General features: G+C 42.6%; 1 protein-coding gene across 2 annotated transcripts; it reads right to left on the reverse strand.

Annotated features, from left to right (window-relative positions):
• Positions 1-222: 222 nt before the first annotated feature.
• LOC129826717 (leucine zipper putative tumor suppressor 2 homolog) lies at positions 223-8,191 on the reverse strand. 2 transcript variants are annotated; one of them, XM_055887738.1, is made up of 8 exons: positions 7,935-8,191; positions 5,966-6,785; positions 5,098-5,541; positions 4,697-4,864; positions 4,406-4,534; positions 4,139-4,330; positions 3,730-3,960; positions 223-3,079 (listed from the first exon to the last, which is right to left on the reverse strand). In XM_055887738.1, exons 2-8 carry the CDS (start codon positions 6,665-6,667, stop codon positions 2,165-2,167), a joined length of 2,781 nt encoding a protein of 926 aa, XP_055743713.1. In that variant the 5' UTR covers positions 6,668-6,785; positions 7,935-8,191; the 3' UTR covers positions 223-2,164. The 2 variants fall into 2 exon arrangements, with proteins under 2 accessions (XP_055743713.1, XP_055743712.1); XM_055887737.1 differs by having other exon boundaries at positions 4,139-4,534.
• Positions 8,192-19,557: the final 11,366 nt, after the last annotated feature.

Below are 19,557 nucleotides of genomic sequence, written 5' to 3' on the forward strand. Positions count from 1 at the left end.
TGTTATTTTAATGGACAAAAAAAATGTGCTTTTCTTTCAAAAACAAAGACATTTCTAAATGACCCCAAACTTTTGAACGGTAGTGTATATTGACTGATATATACCGGCTGATATATCACATCCATTTTTATTTAAGTACTGTATATTTAAGAGAGAAGCATTTTATTTCCTTTGTATTGATATACAAATCCATTACAGACAAGCACCGGAGACTAAATAATGTTGATTTACTTGCATCTTTATTGATTCAGTTTGATTTAGCCAGGAAAGACTTTGTCAAGCCGTTACAGTAACATAAATATAAAAAATGTAAATAACAATTTGCTCTCTAAAACAATATATTAATTACACTGATATCAACAACATTAAAAGTCAACAAACAATGGCTTTGGAGATGGTTGATGTGGTTGTACCATGTAGCAGAGTTATATAGCATTAATGTATACAGTAAAAAACATTAAAGAAAAGCTTGTAACAACACTCTGCCGATTCACAAGAATAATAACGATGATAATAGTCACAATTAACTTTAAAAAAATATTCACACGTAGTGTCTTACTATCTTGGTATGCTGGAATAAACATGTCCACAATCTGTCTGACCTCCTCAGCAGGACATAGTGCAGTAGATCTGAACCATATCTAGGGAAGGCAATGTCTTTCTTTACCTGGTTCTCTAACTCTTTGAGCTGAATCCCACTTTGAAAACGTGCACCCAGCCTTGCTGATTTAAAAGGTCTGGACACAGTGCTCTCACTCGTCTATCTTTACATGTGAAGGCAGTTTCACCTCTGTCCTTTCTCTTTATGCTCACTATTGTCACTTTCTCATCCCACTTTTGGTCATAAAAGCATTATCTGAAAGTATAAATAACAACAATATCAGAGTAGAGCCAGTGTGCTGCCATGTCTCTTTCCCAGACCATGGAATAAAGTCATTTTCAAGTCATTTTCTCTGCTGGTGGGGAGCCCTGACAAGAGCCCGACCAACATGTTTTTTGGGGGCCGCAAAACATACCGATACAACATATCCGCCGATATACTGTTTTACATCAGGGAAATGAAAAAATGTCATTTTTCCACACTGAATTCTCATAAATAGCCATCCAAAACGGTCTAATAACTATGCTTCAAATGTTCATTTCATACATTGTGACAATAATGACACATCATGAGAATGGCTGCAAGTGTACAGATATGCATTAGATTCCCTTTTCTTTCACACTATTTCTTGAATATCGGTTATCGTTGGAGTTATCGGACGATACCAATATAGTGTTAAAAGGCCACTATTGGCAGATAATATCAGTGAACCTATATAATCGGTTGGGCTCCAGCCCTGACACAACTTAATGCTGACCCCTTGTGTTCATCTTTAGGCACCGCAGACGGTTTGCAGTGTCTTAGAGCCAGGCTCTCCAATTACCCCACAATAAGAACCATTCAGAGTCAACTACCTTTAATCTCAAGCCATTTGAGGAAATTTTCTGAAATGGAACCAACCAACTACCAATGAACTTTACCACTATTTTCCTCATTTCCTCATATTAAAAAACACTTGTGAGTCTTCATCCCCAATTTTAACCACTGTCTCCAAACCATCCCGTCACACACCTTCTGAGAGTAACATCACCCCAGAAATGCAAAAGACAAGCACATTCTCCAAAACATCACTCCTGATTATCATCTAAAATCTTCTTAAATATAATTTTGCTATCCCCCGACCTCATGTCTCATTACCATAGATATGCAATTTGGCAAACTACCCTCCAGGTTGGCACTAAACCTTCCAGAGGAATAACGTTATCAAACTACAATGTTATTGTCTTGAAACTTTTGGTGCCATCCTTGCTTCCCTGCTTCCCACCAAGACTGCCTGGATTCTTTACATTAAAGGCAAAGAATTTCAATATTTAATCTAATCTAATAGTTTATATTGCATTCTACAGTGTAGCAGTTCAGCTTATGTTCTTTTGTACTTCTATGTTCTTTATAGTTTGTGTTCATAGTCTAAACTCTTTTGTATGGTTCTCTGCTGTTCAGTTTGCATTGGTTGTTTTCACTATATATTGTGCAGTTCTAACTGTGTTGTAGTTTAATCTGTCTTGTAGCCTATCCAATTGTGTAGTTTGTAATCAAGTTGATATTAAGTAAAATGGAGCCTCTCTAAATCTCAGTGGACTCTATCCTCTCTAGACGTGAGGGTCCGGCCCAGGGGGTGGGCAGCTGGAGGAGGGAAGGGGAACCTTTCACGTCCTCACAAGGTGGTGGGGAGAGGGTTAGGGCAATGGGAGCAGGGAGAGGGACTGAGGGCAGGGGCGGGAGGGTTGACAGAGTCGGTGGTGGGGGAGGGGAGCTGGAGGATGAGGGGGTGGGGGTGGGTTTGGACCCCAGCTGTCCCACCTGTTGCTCCAGAGCCTGGTTCTTCTGTAGAGTCTCCACATAGCTGACCTGAAGCTGTGCCTGATATTTCAGCACACGCTCCTTCTCGTCAATCCAGGTATGTCGTTCCTGGTCGAAACTAAGGGTCTGGCGCTCTCTCTGTTGACGTTCTAGACGTAAGGCCCCCTGGAGCTGATCCAGCTGCTCACGCAGGTTCCCTGATTCCACCTGGGCCTCTTGGCACTTAAGCTGGGCCTCCTGGTGGAAGTGGGCCTCCTGACACAAGTGGGCCCACTGATGAAGTCGAGGTTCCTTGCGCAGTTGGGCTTCCTGGTGGAGATGAGCCTCCTGATATAGATGGGCTTTCAGGCGCTGGTGGGCCTCCTGGCACTGCTGCATGTCACGCCACTGGGCCTCTTCACGCTGCTGCCTCTCTTGTCTCTGCACCTCTTGCCTCTGGGCTTTTGCCTCGTCACTCTGGAGGCTGAGCAGGGCATCTGAGGTGGGGGTGAGAGGGGTGGACGAGGGCTCTGGGGGGGTGCGGGGGCAGTAGAGAGCCCCCCAGGGTGGGAGTAGCCCCACAGCTCCTAGGGTTTGGGTTATGGCAGGATCAACCCCTCCGCCCATCTCCCACAGAGCTTGTTTAAGACCCAGCACCTCAGCCTCAAACACACCCAGCTTCTCCCTCAGGATAGACACCTGACAAAGGGAATGAGGAATAGTATGAGTCTGTCAATATGTGTGTGCATGGTTCAGTTTCACTTCCTTCCCTAACTCTGAACGGACAGGATAACTCTACTGTAGTGTACACATTAGTGTCATCAGATAGGTGACTTACAGGTTTCTATGTGTATGGGTTGTTGGAATCAGCTAAACTTTGAACATTGAGATATTAAATAAATTATAGAGAAGAAGCCTTGAATAGAAAGAGTGGAAGAGAAAGGGTTTTTATGTCAGAAGTTAAGGGTTCTCTGTAGAAAGCCAGAAGGCTTTGGAATATGTTTGATGGAGGAGAGGAGAGCGACGTGTTGATATAGGGAAGACAGATGGATATCTGTGGATTAGGTGAAGGAGGGGTTAAGGTCAGGAGGTGAGGGGTGAGGTCAGTTCCCCTTAAGGGAGTAATCAGGGTTTAGTATCTGGTTACCTTCTTCCTGTTGGGCATAAACTGTAAGGATCGGAAAGAGGGCGTGTCTTAAGTAGGATGTATATAACTGTGATGGAGAGAAATGTTTTGCTGTCTGATTACAGCTGTACAGTACCTTTGGGAAGAATGAAACTTGTTTAAAGCTTCTCTGGTGTCCGTGGGTTATATACTGAAAAATAAGAACCTAACAGGGTGTAGGTACCTCGGTCAGCGTCCTCCTCAGCTCTCCCTGGCAGCGCTCCAGCTCCAGGCTCTTGGAGCTATATGAGTTCTTGAGGCCCAGCATGGCCTCCTCCCGATCCCTAAGCTGGGCATTGGCCTCCTTCAGCTGGCCCATGAGGGCCACCATCTCCCCCGCCCGCTGGGTCACCTCTGCCTGGCTCTCCCTTAGCTGCTGCTTCAGCAGGGAGATCTCCCCTGCCTTCTGACACACCTGGACCACACATAGTAGGTCAGTGTTATGGGGAGGCTGTTCACACAGTCGCACACATTCGCACACACACACACACACACACACACACACACACACACACACACACACACACACACACACACACACACACACACACACACACACACACACACACACACACACACACACACACACACACCTCCCACTTGGTCTCATCCAGGCGTGGCAGTATGTCAGTCTGTTCCATCCTGAAGTGCAGACACTTCCTCTCCAGATCCTCTCTCTGGGCCAGCAGGGCAGCCATCTCCTCCTGCAGACGTCGCTTGTCCTGCGACAGATGGGTGATCTGGGCCTGCAGGGCATTCTGGGAGCGCTGGGCGCGACGGGTCACCTGCACACAGAGGAAGAGAGTATCAACATTTGGTAGACTGTTATTGGTTACCGCTTCTGTGGAATGTGTAGTCACCTGCTGCAGACGGGAGGCGTAGTTCTGCCCCAGCTCATCCATCTGTCTCTCCCACACACGCTGCTTCTCCTCAAACACCTGGACGATGGCGGCCTCGCTCTGCTCCAAGTTACGACGCATGTGCTGCACCTGGGAAAGGGGTTGAGAGGGAGGAGAAAATAAAAAGAGGACAGAAGAGGAGGACAGGATTTTTGGGACTAACCCAAAGCAATGACAATTGCTACATTGATGAAATCTATGAAAATAAATCACGCATGAACATTGACCCCAAAATGATCTTTCAGCTCTCACCTCTTGCTCCTTCTCCCAGAGCCGGTTCTCCAGGTCTTGGATGACATCATCAGAGGAAGGAGCGGGACGTTGGGGTGCTGGGGTGTCCCCCAGGTGGTTCAGCTGCTGATAGGACGAGGAGCTCTTTACTGAAGAGGAGCGGTCACTGTATGAGGCACTCAGCCCGTTCTGAAATAGTTGCATACATTTATATACAGTCCACTCCTGCTGTGGCTTTGGTATGATAGTGTACCAAACTGGATAGATGCAGATACCCAGAGAAAGTAAAACAAATGTACATGAATTGCTACTGGTGAGCTGCACTGCACTAAAAGGATGTTAGCACTCATCAGGAGTCGACTGCAGTTGCTTTCATTACGTTTACAAAATCCCATTTGCGGAGCAGCAAGCAATGCACCCACCTGGTAGCCTGGTTGCTCCAGCTTTTCCAAAGCCACTGCAGCTCCAACTGTGGTCCCTAGTCTGTTGATATTGCTGGTAGAAGCACTGAGAGACCCCAGGGCCTCTTGAGGCCCATAGCCCAAACCAGAGCCTGCATATGTGGGCAGGCTGGTCAGGGAGTTCCTCCCCGAAACTGACATCCCTCCATGGACCCCTCCGTTACCCTTACCCCCTCCTGCTCCCTCTGCCAGGCATCTGCCCCTCCCTGGACTGTCCTGGTCTAGGAGGAGGGCCTCTGGGACTGCCACTAGTTCTCCTCCCCCTGCTCCTCCTTCTCTCTGTCCCCCCGCACCCCTACCCTCATCTCCACTCCCACTGGTTGGGCCAAGGAGGTTCTGCATGGAATGAAAGCTCTTGGGAACCACTGGTTTGAAGGCAGAGGGACGAACCAGCCCTGAGTTGTTCTGGAGGGTTGAAGGCCAGGAAGAGGCAAAGAGAGAAAGGGAGATAGAGGGGGAGAAAACGGTTTGCATAGAGGGATATGAGTAAAGACAGTTCTAAAGAAACTGGAAAGGAAACTGTTAGCATAACAACCCATTAAAGCCTTTACATTACTGTCTTAAATCAGTAGACAATAGAAATCATTATCAAATACTATGCCAATAATTATTTGTAAGACCTTTTCACCATTCTATTTCATCAGCTGTTATAAGAAAATAAATTCTTTATGTAACTGTGTAATTATGAAGTCATAATGTAACTGCAATGATATAATGATACAGCAGCGTTTATGTGTTGCTGTGATCTAATTGTGAGCTAACCCAATATGCCAATAAGCCACAGGACCCTATACACACATACAGTACTTGTTTGACAAGAGGAACATACCTGCTCTAGTTTGCCAGAGACAGGCAGGATTTTGGGTGGGTTGTGGGTTAGAGGGTTGTTGTGATTGTCGGTTTCGTTCTCTCCAGTTTCTTTGTGTTGGTGGGGAGTCATCCCAGTACCACTGTCATTCCCCCCCAGTCCCACCACGTTACTGCATACATCCAGACTCACAAAACCTCCTTGTGTCTTTCTTTTGCACTCCACCCTGTCTCTTTCCCTCTCTACCTCAACCCTCTCCCGCTCTCCATCCCTCTCTTTTTCCCTCTGTCTCTCAGCCCTCTCCCTTTCTCTCTCCCACACTCTTTCTCTCTCCATCTCTTTGCTCTCCATTTCCCTCCTTCTACTCTTCCTCTCTCTCTCCCACTCCCTCTCCCTCCTTCCCGCTCCATTCCCGCATCCCACCCATGGATCCTCCTGGTCACAGTTGGATGCCGTTGTAGTGGTATGGTCTGTGTCAGAGTCCGGTGGCCGGTCTGTTCCAGTCCCATTTCCATTCCCGGTACCAATACTAACACTTCCTCTTTCGTCACTAGACGCGGTTCCCTCTGAGACTGTCTCTGGGGGGAGTCGTTCGGTCCTGCAGCTACGGTCAGCGGGGAAATGGCGAGACAGGGCTGGGGCGCGGGGCAGGGTGGTCCTAGTGCCCACTGATTTCATGGCAAACTCCTGCTCCCCTGCCACTCCGCTACCCACACTGCCCATGGCGAGGGGTCAGGGGTCAGAGGTGAGGAGTTAAGGGGGACAGAGAGTCACTCTGCCTCACACACTGGAAAGCAGTGTGGGTCATCATGGGTTAAAGAGGGAACCGGATGCACACACACTGAAGAGAGAGAGAGAGAGAGAGAGAGAGAGAGAGAGAGGGAGACAGAGAGAGAGAGAGGGAGACAGAGAGAGAGACAGGGAGACAGAGAGAGAGAGACAGAGAGAGAGACAGGGAGACAGAGAGAGAGAGAGAGAGAGAGAGAGAGAGAGAGAGAGAGAGAGAGAGAGAGAGAGAGAGAGAGAGAGAGAGAGAGAGAGAAAGTAGTTAAACATGTTCTGTTCATAAGTACCCTCACACACAATGTTCATCAAGATGGAAGAAGAAGGCAGAGGCAGTAATATTTACACAATGAATGGAGTTGGATCATCTGAACAATTATACACAGTGAAATGCAGTGTAGCTCCAGTCAAATAGTGTTGTAGTATGCAACATCCAATTTTACAGTTACTATTACGGTAGTTTCTGAGTTTATAAGTTACTTATGCACGCAACACGTGTGTGTGCATGTGTGTGTGTGTCTGTGTATAGGTCTACAGATGTTGACAGCTACATCAGGTAACAGCTGGCTACGATTGCACATCTCAATCTACTATGCATTCTAGATGGAGTGATTGCTGCAAAAGGAGGCAGGAGTACAGCCCTTCTCACTAACTCTCTCCTACTACATAATGTGTGTGTGTTGGTATACAGTACACTACCCTGGTGCCCTCAATGCCTTGATATGAGAGAGGAAGAGAGCGACAGAGAGAGAGAAAAAAAAGAAGGAGAGAAAGAAATAGAGACAGAGAGAGAGAGAGAGAGAGAGAGAGAGGGAGAGAGAGAGAGAGAGAGAGAGAGAGAGTTGCTCTTGCCACAGTCATAATCCCCTCCCGTGTCAATGTGTTACAATATTTACTTCCAGCGGTGAGTTGCAGTAGCAGCCTAACACACTGTCTCTCTACTGATCTGATCTCTCCTCTCACTCCCGCCCTTCACGATTCTATCCAACTCTCTCACTCCTCCCCTTCATCCCAACGCGACTATATCAGAATTCAAATCGCACCAAGACTGAATCGACTGCGTTCCCCGAAACACTCACGGTTATTAGATTGGAATTGTTATCCTTCTCAAACAGACATGTATTTATCATAGAGCGAGACGCTTTGATGTAGCCTGGGATACCGTATCCCCCAGCAAACCCGTATGTCCTGTCTACAAGATACGTACTATTTGCAACACCACAGTCGTTTGTCCATTAGAAAACAACCTTGGCCTCTTTCCGGTCGGTTATGAAGGACCCTAGGATGTGGTCAGTGGATGTTTTTTTCTCTCGATATTATCTATATTATCAACTTCAGCCACGATCGGTGTCGTATCGATGATGATGGAGGCAGCGGTGGATGCGACTATCAGCTGTAACCACACACAACTCAGACACGCCCCTCCTTGTGCACGGCAGAAACGCCACTTTTTACGCCACTCAACCACACCTGAGCAAGGGCTATATGTAGGTCTACAGTAGTGTTGCGCAGGTCAGCTGTTCGTTCACCCGCACCCCGTCCGCAATTGATAATAACCCATCTGCAACTATATGTGACAAAGTGAAAATTGGAGGCCCGCACCCAAACCTAACCCGCTAATATAGAAAATGTGGTGTAGGCTGCAGTCAGAAATGGCAGAATGATTTTTTTGACAGTTTTTTGTTGTTGTGATTTAGATATGTTTCTGCTTATAATTTATGGCATTTTGATTGTGGTTTTGTTAGACAACTTGTCTATTATTAGATACACGCAGCTTCTCTTCTGTCATTATACAGTATGTTGCCCTAGAAGACTAAATAAACCATTGAGCACCAGAAAAGCATCATAAATAGATAGAATTAATCTAATTGCCATCCCTGAAGTTTTTTCTGTAATCTCTGCTTCTTTCACCGAGCAAAAAACGCCCAGGGACCGGAAAGAAGATGCAATAGCCTAACAAAAAAAACGGGAACGATTTCCAAATGACATCAGTTTGACCGGTTCTAAGGATATATAAAGCTGTGAAACGACCTAACATGTTTCTGATAAGATTTCATATTTATTGTAGTTGAAACACTATCAACTATGATGCTGATAAAGATAGCCCCTCTACAGAGGACTGCGCATTCGCATTCTCTCAAGATGCTGAAATAAAGAAATCGTATTTCTCATCTACTTGCACACAATCCCGGATCGGGAGCACCGCCATCAGTAAAAAAGCTGACTAGCATAGCCTAGCATAGCGTCACAAGTAAATACTAGCATCTAAATACCATTAAATCACAAGTCCAAGACACCAGATGAAAGATACACATCTTGTGAATCCAGCCATCATTTCTGATTTTTAAAATGTTTTAAAGGGAAGACACAATATGTATTTCTATTAGCGAACCACGATAGCAAAAGACACAACTTTTTTTTCCCACCATTTTTTCCTGCATAGGTAGCTATCACAATTTCGACCCAATAAAGATATAAATAGTCACTAACCAAGAAACAACTTCATCAGATGACAGTCTGATAACATAGTTATTGTATAGCATATGTTTTGTTAGAAAAATGTGCATATTTCAGGTATAAATCATAGTTTTACATTGCAGCCACCATCACAACTCTCACCAAAGCAACTAGAATAACTACAGAGACCAACGTGAATTACCTAAATACTCATCATAAAACATTTATGAAAAATACACAGCGTACAGCAAATGAAAGACAAAGATCTTGTGAATCCAGCCAATATTTCTGATTTTTTTAAGTGTTTTACAGCGAAAACACAATATAGCATTATATTAGCTTACTACAATAGCCAACCACACAACAGCATATATTCAAGCCAACAAAAACGATAACAAATAAACCAGCAAAAGATATTAATTTTTTCACTAACCTTCTCAAACTTCTTCAGATGACAGTCCTATAACATCATATTACACAATACATATAGAGTTTGTTCGAAAATGTGCATATTTAGCGGCACAAATCGTGGTTATACAATGAGAATAGTAGCCAAGCTGCCAACAATATGTCGGGAGAAATCTTGGGAGAGGCACCTAATCTAATCAGTATCTAATCATAAACTTGACTAAAAAATACAGGTTGGACAGCAAATGAAAGATACATAAGTTCTTAATGCAACCGCTGTGTTAGATTTTTAAAATTAACGTTACTACGACATACAGCGTGCGTTAACCTCTACCGAGCACCTACCCCGGGTCCGGGAGCACCCCCCACCCCCCCCCCACACTGATTAGCATCGCTAGCATAGCGTCACAATTAAATAGTAGCATCTAAATATCATTAAATCACAAGTCCAAAACACCTAATGAAAGATACAGATCCTGTGAATAAAGCCACCATTTCAGATTTTTATAATGTTTTACAGGGAAGACACAATATGTAAATCTATTAGCTAAACACGTTAGCAAAAGACACAATTTTTTTACTCCAACAGTTTTTTCCTGCGTCAGTAGCTATCACTAATTCGACTAAATAAAAATATATATAGCCACTAACCAAGAAACAACTTCATAAGATGACAGTCTGATAACATATCTATGGTATAGCATAGTTTTTTTTGGAAAAATGTGCATTTTTCAGGTATAAATCACAGTTCTACATTGCAGCTGCAATCTGAAATAGTGCCGACGCAGCCAGAACAATTACAGAGACCAACGTCATATAACTAATTACTTATCTTAAAACATTTCAGAAAAAATACACAGCATACAGATATTGAAAGCCCAACATCTGGTGAATCCAAACAATATTTCAGATTTATTAAATGTTTTATAGCGAAAACAAAATGTAGCGCTAAATTAGCATAGCCACGCCAGCCAGAACCAGCTGGGCGCCCACGACCAGTTCACATGCACGACAGATATATGAAATAACATCGTAAATTGGGTCTTACTATTGCTGATCTTTCATCAGAATGTTGATCAAGGTGTCCTTAGTCCTGATGAGTCGTTCAATCCATTCATAATGGCAACTTTCCCTCTTAATTTAGCATATGTACTGGTCGACTGGCCAAAGTAAAAAAAAGTCACAGAACGGAACACGGCAAAACTCCCGAAAAAATTCAAATAATCTGATTAAACTATATTGAAAAAACATACATTAGGATGATATGGTCACATGTATCAAACAAACTTCGAGACGGAGATAGTTTTCATCCGTAACGGCAGCAAAACAGTAGACAATCGCATCTCCAAATCGCGCGATTCAGAGAACCGGAAGTTGTCGGTCACGCCAAAGAAATAGGTCTTATTTCACGTCAGTACAAGATAAACAAAAACTTTCTCCTCTGACGTCCTCTTGACACCCAGAGGAAGACGAATGAAGTGTGTTTCGGGTCATAGGTGGCGTGACCATATATAGGCAGAGCGTTGAAGCGAGCATACACATCTTGCATTCTTCTTCTTGGTCAGGGAAAGTGCTGTCAAATGACTTCTGTTTCACTCAGAGACAAAATTGAAACGGTTTTAGAAACTATAGATTGTTTTCTATCCAATGGTATTAATTATATGCATATAGTAAGAGCAATAATTGAATAAGAGGCAGTTTAATCTGTAGAGGAAATTATGCTAATGCGAAAACAGCACCCCCTGTATTCTCAAGAAGTTAAAGCGAGACCGCACCGAAATTAATGGCGGAACAGTAGGTCAACATTTTTCAACAGAACAACGAATTAACATCATAAATACTTCTTACTTTTTGATGAGCTCCCATCAGAATCTTGGGCAAGTTGTCCTTTGTCTAGAGGAATCTTTGCTCGGTTGTAGATTGTCGCCTTCAACTTTGGAATTAGCAGTAAACATTAGCCATGTGGCGAAGACGTGTCCAAATCACCATAACGCAGCACAAATAAAATACCGAAAATCGCAATATACTGATATAAACTGATATAACTCGGTTTTAAATAACAACATTATGATGTCTTTAACACCTATATCGAATAAAATTAGAGCCGGATATATCTAAGGCCTATAACGGGAGCTTCCAAGAACGCCATCCTGAGGTCTGTCTTGCGTCATGGCGAATGGTGAAAAGACTGCACCACATGTTCCAAGCCCATTTATATGGCCTCAGATCTGCCTAGCAACTCCATTCCAATTCTCACTATTTGCTGACATCTAGGGGAAGGCGTATGCAGTGCATCTCGACCAATAGAAGACATGCAAATTAATAAACTGACCTCAGAACAGCCTGCCTGATTTCAGATTTCTCACTTCCTCACAGGAAAATTGCTCCAACTTGAGTTCTGTTTTACTCACAGATATAATTCAAACGGTTTTAGAAACTAGAGAGTGTTTTCTATCCAATAGTAATAATAATATGCATATTGTACGAGCAAGAATTGAGTACGAGGCAGTTTAATTTGGGAATGAAATTTTTACAAAGTGGAAACAGCACCCCCTATTGAGAAAAGGCTCTCCTGTTCCCGAGTAAAAAATAAAACACGAATATATTTTGATTAGATAAATATTCAACCCCATGAGCCAATACATGTTAGAATCACCTTTGGCAGCGTGTGCAGCTGTGAATCCTCTTTCTGGGTAAATCTCGAAGAGCTTTGCAATCCTGAATTGTACAATATTTGGCCATTATTGTTTTAAAAATTCTTCAAGCTCTGTCAGGTTGATTGTTGATCATTGCTAAACAGCCATTTTCAAGTCTTGCCATAGATTTTGAAGCTGATTTAAGTCAAGACAGTAACTAAATCATGTTGTATTGGTAAGTCACTCCAGAGTACATTGAGTGTAGAAAACATTATAAACACCTGCTCTTTCCATGACATAGACTGACCAGGTGAATCCAGGTGAAAGCTATGATTCCTTATCAATGTAACTTGTTAAATCCACCACTTCAATCAGTATAGACGAAGGGGAGGAGACAGATTAAATAAGTTTCAAGCCTTGAGACAATTGAGACACGGGTTGTGTATGTGTGCTATTCAAAGGGTGAATGGGAAAAACAAAACATGTAAGTGCCTTTGAATGGGGAATGGTAGTAGGTGCCAGTGTCACGACTTCCGCCTAAGTCGGTGCCTCTCCTTGTTCGGGCTACTAGCCATCGCCGATCCACTGTTCTTTTTCCTTTGGTTTTGTCTTTGTTTTCACACACCTGTTTTCCATTTCACGTTATTGGTTCCTGTATTTAAACCCTCTGTTTTCCTCATGGGTTTGTGTGGGATCATTTTATTGTTCAGTTAGGTTTTGTGTATGGCTGGTTTATTTCGACGGTGCTGTGTTCACCCGTGTGTTATCGTTACCGTCTTATTTTTGTCAAGTGTAATTGTTACCTTATGCCTTATTGAGTAAAGTACGTTCCTCACTCATTCTGGTCTCCTGCGCCTGACTTCATGCACCAGCTACACTGACCATCTGACAGCCAGGTGCACCGGTTTGTGTCAAGAATTGCAATGCAGTGGGGTTTTTCACACTCGTTTCCCATGTGTATCGAGAATGGTCCACCACCCTAAGGACATCCAACCAACTTGACACAACTGTGCAAAGCATTGGAGTCAACATTACTGTGGAATGCTTTCGACACCTTGTAGTCCATGCCCAGACGAATTGAGGCTGTTCTGAAGTCAAAAGGGGGAGTGCAACTCAAGATTAGGAAGGTAAAGTTTTGTACACTCAGTGTATATTTGGCCTTGCGTTTTAGGTTATTCCCCTGCTGAAAGGCGGATTTGTTTCCAAGTGTCTATTGAAAAGTTGCCACATTTTTGCGAGTTTTACTTTAGTGCCTTATTGCAAACAGGATGCATTTTTAAGAATATTTTCTGTTCAACCTTTCTTTTCATTCCGTCATTTAGGTTGGTATTGTTGAGTAACTACAATGTTGTTTATCCTCAGTTTTCTCCTCAGTTTTCTCCTATCACAACCAGTTAACTCTGCAACTGGTTTAAAATCCCCATTGGCCTCATAGTGAAATCACTGAGCTGTTTCCTTCCTCTCCGTCAACTGAGTTTGGAAGGACGCCTATATCTTTGTAGTGACTGGGTGTATTGATCAGGGGATGGAACCGGTTCAGGGAATTTTGGGACACTGTAAAGTCCATGGAGAATAAGAGCACCTCCTCCCAGCTGCCCACTGCACTAAGGCTAGGAAACACTATCAGCACCGATAAATCTACAATAATCGACCATTTCAATAAGCATTTTTCTTCGGCTGGCCATGCTTTCTACCTACCTACCCCTTCCAACAGCTCAGCACCCCCTGCAGCAACTTGCCCAACTTGCCCTTTGTTTCTCCTTCACCCAAATCCAGACAGCTGATGTTCTGAAAGAGCTGAAAAATCTGGATCCGTACAAATCAGCTGGGCTAGACAATCTGGACCCTCTCTTTCTAAAATTATCCACTGAAATTGTTGCAACCCCTATTACTAGCCTGTTCAACCACTTTTTCATATCGTCTGAGATGGCCAAAGATTGGAAAGCTGCCGCGGTCATCCCTCTCTTCAAAGGGGGAGACACTCTAGACCCAAACTGTTATAAACCTATATCCATCCTGCCCTGCCTTTCTAAGGTCTTCAAAAGCCAAGTTAAAACTTTATAATGCAAGGGGCAGTATTCAGAAGTTTGGATGACTGAGGTGCCCAAAGTAAACTGTGTGTTACTCAGGCCCAGAAGCTAGGATATGCATATGCATGGTACTATTGGATAGAAACACTCTAAACTTTCTAAAACTGGTAAAATAATGTCTGTGAGTATAACAGAACTGATTTGGCAGGCGAAACCCTGAGGACTACCCATACAGGATTTTTTTTGGAGGCCATTGGACTTTCCAATGCTATTCTATGGGAAAGCCTAATTATTAGGACCCAGATTTCAGTTCCTATGGCTACCACTAGATGTCAAAAGTCTTTAGAAATTGTTAAATGTTTGTTTTTTTAAATGAAGAAGTATTCGTATTCTTTCTAAGTGTCACTCAGAAGGACTCTTGTCTTTTGGTGCGCGTGAATGAGTGCTCCTCGTTCTTTTTCTCCGGTATTGAAAACAGTTTATTCCGTCTTAAATTGTATAGATTATTTACATATTAGGGTACCTGAGGTTGGATTAGAAACGTTGTTTGAAATATTTGGACAAAGTTTACAAGTAACTTTTTACATTCCTTTGTAGGCATGTTGGGCGAGTTGGAACATGTGTTTTTCTGAATCAAACGCACCAAATAAACAGACCTTTTGGGGATATAAAGAAGGACTTTATCGAACAAAACGACCATTCATTGTGTAACTGTGACCTTTGGGAATGCAAAAAAATGAAGAACTTCAAAAGTAAGCGATTTATTTTATCGCTATTTCTGACTTTCGTGATGCATCTGCTTGTTTGGAAAATGTTTGTGACGCGCTCCAGTGAGGGCGCGCACTTGGTTATTTATCTCCGGTATTGAATATACTATTTTCCATCTGAACTTTTATAGTTTATTTACATATTAGGCTACCTAAGGATTGATTAGAAACGTTGTTTGACATTTTTGGACCAAGTTCATTGGTAACGTTTGGGATTCATTTTGTATGCATTTTGAACGAGGGTAAAAAAGGTGGATTGTTGAATGAAGCAGGCCAAATAAACATACTTTTTTGGGATATAAAGAAGGACTTCATCGAACAAAAGGACCATTTATTATGTAACTGGGACGCTTGTGATTGCAACCAGATGTAGATCTTCAAATGTAAGGGATTTATTTTATTGCTATTTCTGACTTTCGCGATGCATCTGCTTGGTTGGAAAATGTTTTTGTATACGGGGCGCTGTCCTCAGATAATCGCATGGTGTGCTTTCGCAGTAAAGCCTTTTTAAAATCTGACAAAGCGGCTGGATTAACAAGAAGGTACGCTTTTAAATGATGTATGACACTTGTATTTTCATGAATATTTAATATTACAATTTCTGTCATTTGAATTTGGCGTTCTGCAATTTCACCGGATGTTGTCGAGGTGGGTCGCTTGAGGCACGCCTAGCCCAAAGTTAACAAACAGATCACCGACCATTTCGAATCCCACCGTACCGTCTCCACTATGCAATCTGGTTTCCAAGCTGGTCATGGGTGCACCTCAGCCACGCTCAAGGTCCTAAACTATATCATATTCGCCATCGATAAAAGACAGTACTGTGCAGCCATCTTTATCGACATGGCCAAGGCTTTCAACTCTGTCAATCTCCACATTCTTATCGGCAGCCTCAATAGCCTTGGTTTCTCAAATGACTGCCTCGCCTGATTCACCAACTACTTCTCAGATAGAGTTCAGTGTGTCAAATCGGAGGGCCTGTTGTCCGGACCTGTGGTAGTATCTATGGGGGTGCCACAGGGTTCAATTCTCAGGCCGACTCGTTTCTCTGTGTATATTAATGATGTCTCTCTTGCTGCTGGTGATTCTCTGATCCACCTCTATGCAGACGACACCATTCTGTATACTTCTGGCCCTTATTTGAACACTGTGTTAACTAACCTCCAGACGAGCTTCAATGCCATACAACTATCCTTCCGTGGCCTCCAACTTCTCTTAAATGCAAGTAAAACTAAATGCATGCTCTTCAACTGATCGCTGCCCGCACCTGCCCGTCTGTCCAGCATCACTACTCTGGACGGTTCTGACTTAGAATATGTGGACAACCTCAAATACCTAGGTGTCTGGTTAGAATGTAAACTCTCCTTCCAGACTCACATTAAGCATCTCCAATCCAAAATTAAATCTAGAATCGGCTTCCTATTTCACAACCAAGATTCCTTTACTCATGCTGCCAAACATACCCTCATAAAACTGTCTATCCTATCAATCTTTGACTTCGGCGATGCCATTTACAAAATAGCCTCCAATGCTCTACTCAGCAAACTGGATGTAGTCTATCACAGTGCCATCCGTTTTGTCACCAAAGCCCCATATCCTACCTACCACTGCAACCTGTATGTTCTTGTTGGCTGAACCTCACTACATATTCGTCGCCAAACCCACTGGCTCCAGGTCATCTTTAAGTCTTTGCTAGATAAAGCCCCACCTTATCCCAGCTCACTGGTCACCATAGCAACACCCACCCATAGCACACGCTCCAGCAGGTATATTTCACTGGTCATCCCCAAAGCCAAAACTTCCTTTGGCCGCCTTTCCTTCCAGTTCTCTGCTGCCAATGACTGGAACGAATTGCAAAAATCACTGAAGCTGGAGTCTTATATCTCCCTCTCTAACTTTAAGCACCAGCTGTCAGAGCAGCTTACTGATCACTGTACCTGTACATAGCCAATCTGTAAATAGCACAACCAACTACGTCATCCCCAAATTGTTATTTATCCTCTTGCTCTTTTGCACCCCAGTATCTCTACTTGTACATCATCATCTGCACATCTATCACTGCGGTGTTAATGCTAAATTGTCATTATTTCGCCTCTATGGCATATTTATTGCCTTACCTCCCTACTCTTCTACATTTGCACACACTCTACATTGATTTTTCTATTGTGTTATTGACTGTACGTTTGTTTATGTGTATCTCTGTGTTGTTGTTTTTGTCGCACTGCTTTGCTTTATCTTGGCCAGGTCGCAGTTGTGAAAGAGAAATTGTTGTCAACTGGCCTACCTGGTTAAATAAAGGTGAAATAACATAAAAAAAATTAAATAAATAGACATCTGGAGCATTAGCATCTGTGGGTTCAATTACAGGCTCAAAATGGCCAGAAACAAAGACCTTTCTTCTGAAACTCATCAGTCTATTCTTGTTCTGAGAAATGAAGGCTATTCCATGCGAGAAATTGCCAAGAAACTGAAGATCTCGTACAACTCTGTGTACTACTCCCTTAACAGAACAGTGCAAACTGTCTCTAACCAGAATAGAAAGAGGAGTTGGAGGCCCCGGTGCACAACTGAGCAAGAGGACAAGTACATTAGAGTGTCTAGTTTGAGAAACAGACACCTCACAAGTCCTCAACTGGCAGCTTCATTAAATAGTACCCGCAAATCACCAGTCTCAACGTCAACAGTGAAGAGGCGACTCCGGTATGCAGGCCTTCTAGGCAGAGTTGCAAAGAAAAAGCCATATCTCTGTCCAGTGTCTGTGTTCTTTTGCCCATCTTAATCTTTTATTTTTATTGGCCAGTCTGAGATATGGCTGATATATGTATGGAGAAAAAAGTACATTATTTTCTCTAGGAATGTAGTGAAGTGAAAGTAAAATATAAATAGTAAAGTACAGATACCCAAAAACACGACTTAAGTAGTTCTTTAAAGCATTTTTACTTAATAAGTCCTTTACACCACTGTCCATGATCAATTTGATTTGACATTCAATATCCCTATTGGGCTTATTAGGGACTATCATTAAAGTACACAATACACATGGGACAATAGTAAAAAATGTCAATAGCTCCATATATCAATGACTTAAAAACCTCAAACCAACATTTTAGAAATTAATTTACAAATATTGAAATCATTAAATGGGACAACTGAAAGATCTGCAACATGAAAATATAAATGTAAATTATTGACGGTCCCTAACTAGCCCCAAAGATAGGCTATCCAATGTCAAACCAACTTTGCCACACCAGCTGCTGAAGCTAATTGGCGAAAGAAGTTGGCTTGCTTGCTAGCTAGTCTAGGCGACTTCAAGACACAAGACCTGGTTAGACTGTTTCACGTTATCTAGAAGGGTGAATGACTGTAACTTTGTACTGTTTTGGTAGAGTGAATGTACACACACACAATAGACGACCACAACTCTTGTTTGGCTTCAGTCATGGCCACTGCATTTCTTAATGACCAAGCTGAAAAACAAGGCAAAATCAGAAAGTTCAGCCACTCTTTAAAATGTATGAACCCAGAACTTAATCCAGCAGTTTACCAATTACGGAAGGATTTAGTTTTAGGTTAACCAAGATTAGCAATGATTCAATTCAAACAAGAACATGTTTGTTATATCTCTCATTTTAGCAGATGCTCTTATCCAGAGCAATTAGGTTTAAGTGCCTTGCTCAAGGGCACATTGACAGAGTTTTCACATAGTTAGCTCGGGGATTCAAACCAGCAACATTTCAGTTACTGGCCCAACGGTCTTAAGTGCTACCTCTTTCAAATCCAGTAAGTATAAAAAGTGTTACACGCTCTCCATAGACACAACAAATCGTAACATCATTTTTAAAACATAAAAGGCGGTACCACAAAAATGTAGGTTGGGTTATAACGTCCTTAGTCTAAATGACAAATTGTATACTTGCTCTTTCAAACACAGAAACAAGGTCCCATTGACAGGTAGATAAAATCCATTCTCTGGCCAATTACTGGGGCTGTTTAATGAATATTATTGTGTTGTGCTTAGTTACCATACTGTATTACTATATTCAAACATGTTTTTCAAATGTTTCCATGCTACTGTGGTTTTCCTTTGAGGAAGGCTGTCACTGATAACAGGTCTATTACCGGTACATGCATGCCTTCAGGCTGACACAGTGTCTTATGAAACCTAACCCAATGTCAAAGACAGGACTGAGACAGACAAAGGTCAAATAAGAAACAAACCCACTGAGTAACGTGGTGTAAGTCTACCCCTACAGAAAAAAAAAACATTATTTGACATGTGGAAAATCACTTGATTTCACGTGTTTTCTGAACAGTTCACATATTTTCATGTTTAGTTTCATGTTATCACATACTGCTTTACATGTTGTCACATGTTATCACATTAACTTCACATAAGATCACATCATTTTACATTAAATGTCATGTGTTTTTGGAACAGTTCATGTGGGTTTTCCTAAAGGGTAAAGACAGCTAGAATAGAAGTCTAATAGCTTTACTTCTGTTTGAAGCATTTCAAATTCAAAGCCTACTCT

Source organism: Salvelinus fontinalis, chromosome 28 (genome assembly GCF_029448725.1).
Source record: "Salvelinus fontinalis isolate EN_2023a chromosome 28, ASM2944872v1, whole genome shotgun sequence".
Classification (NCBI taxonomy): Eukaryota; Metazoa; Chordata; class Actinopteri; order Salmoniformes; family Salmonidae; genus Salvelinus; species Salvelinus fontinalis.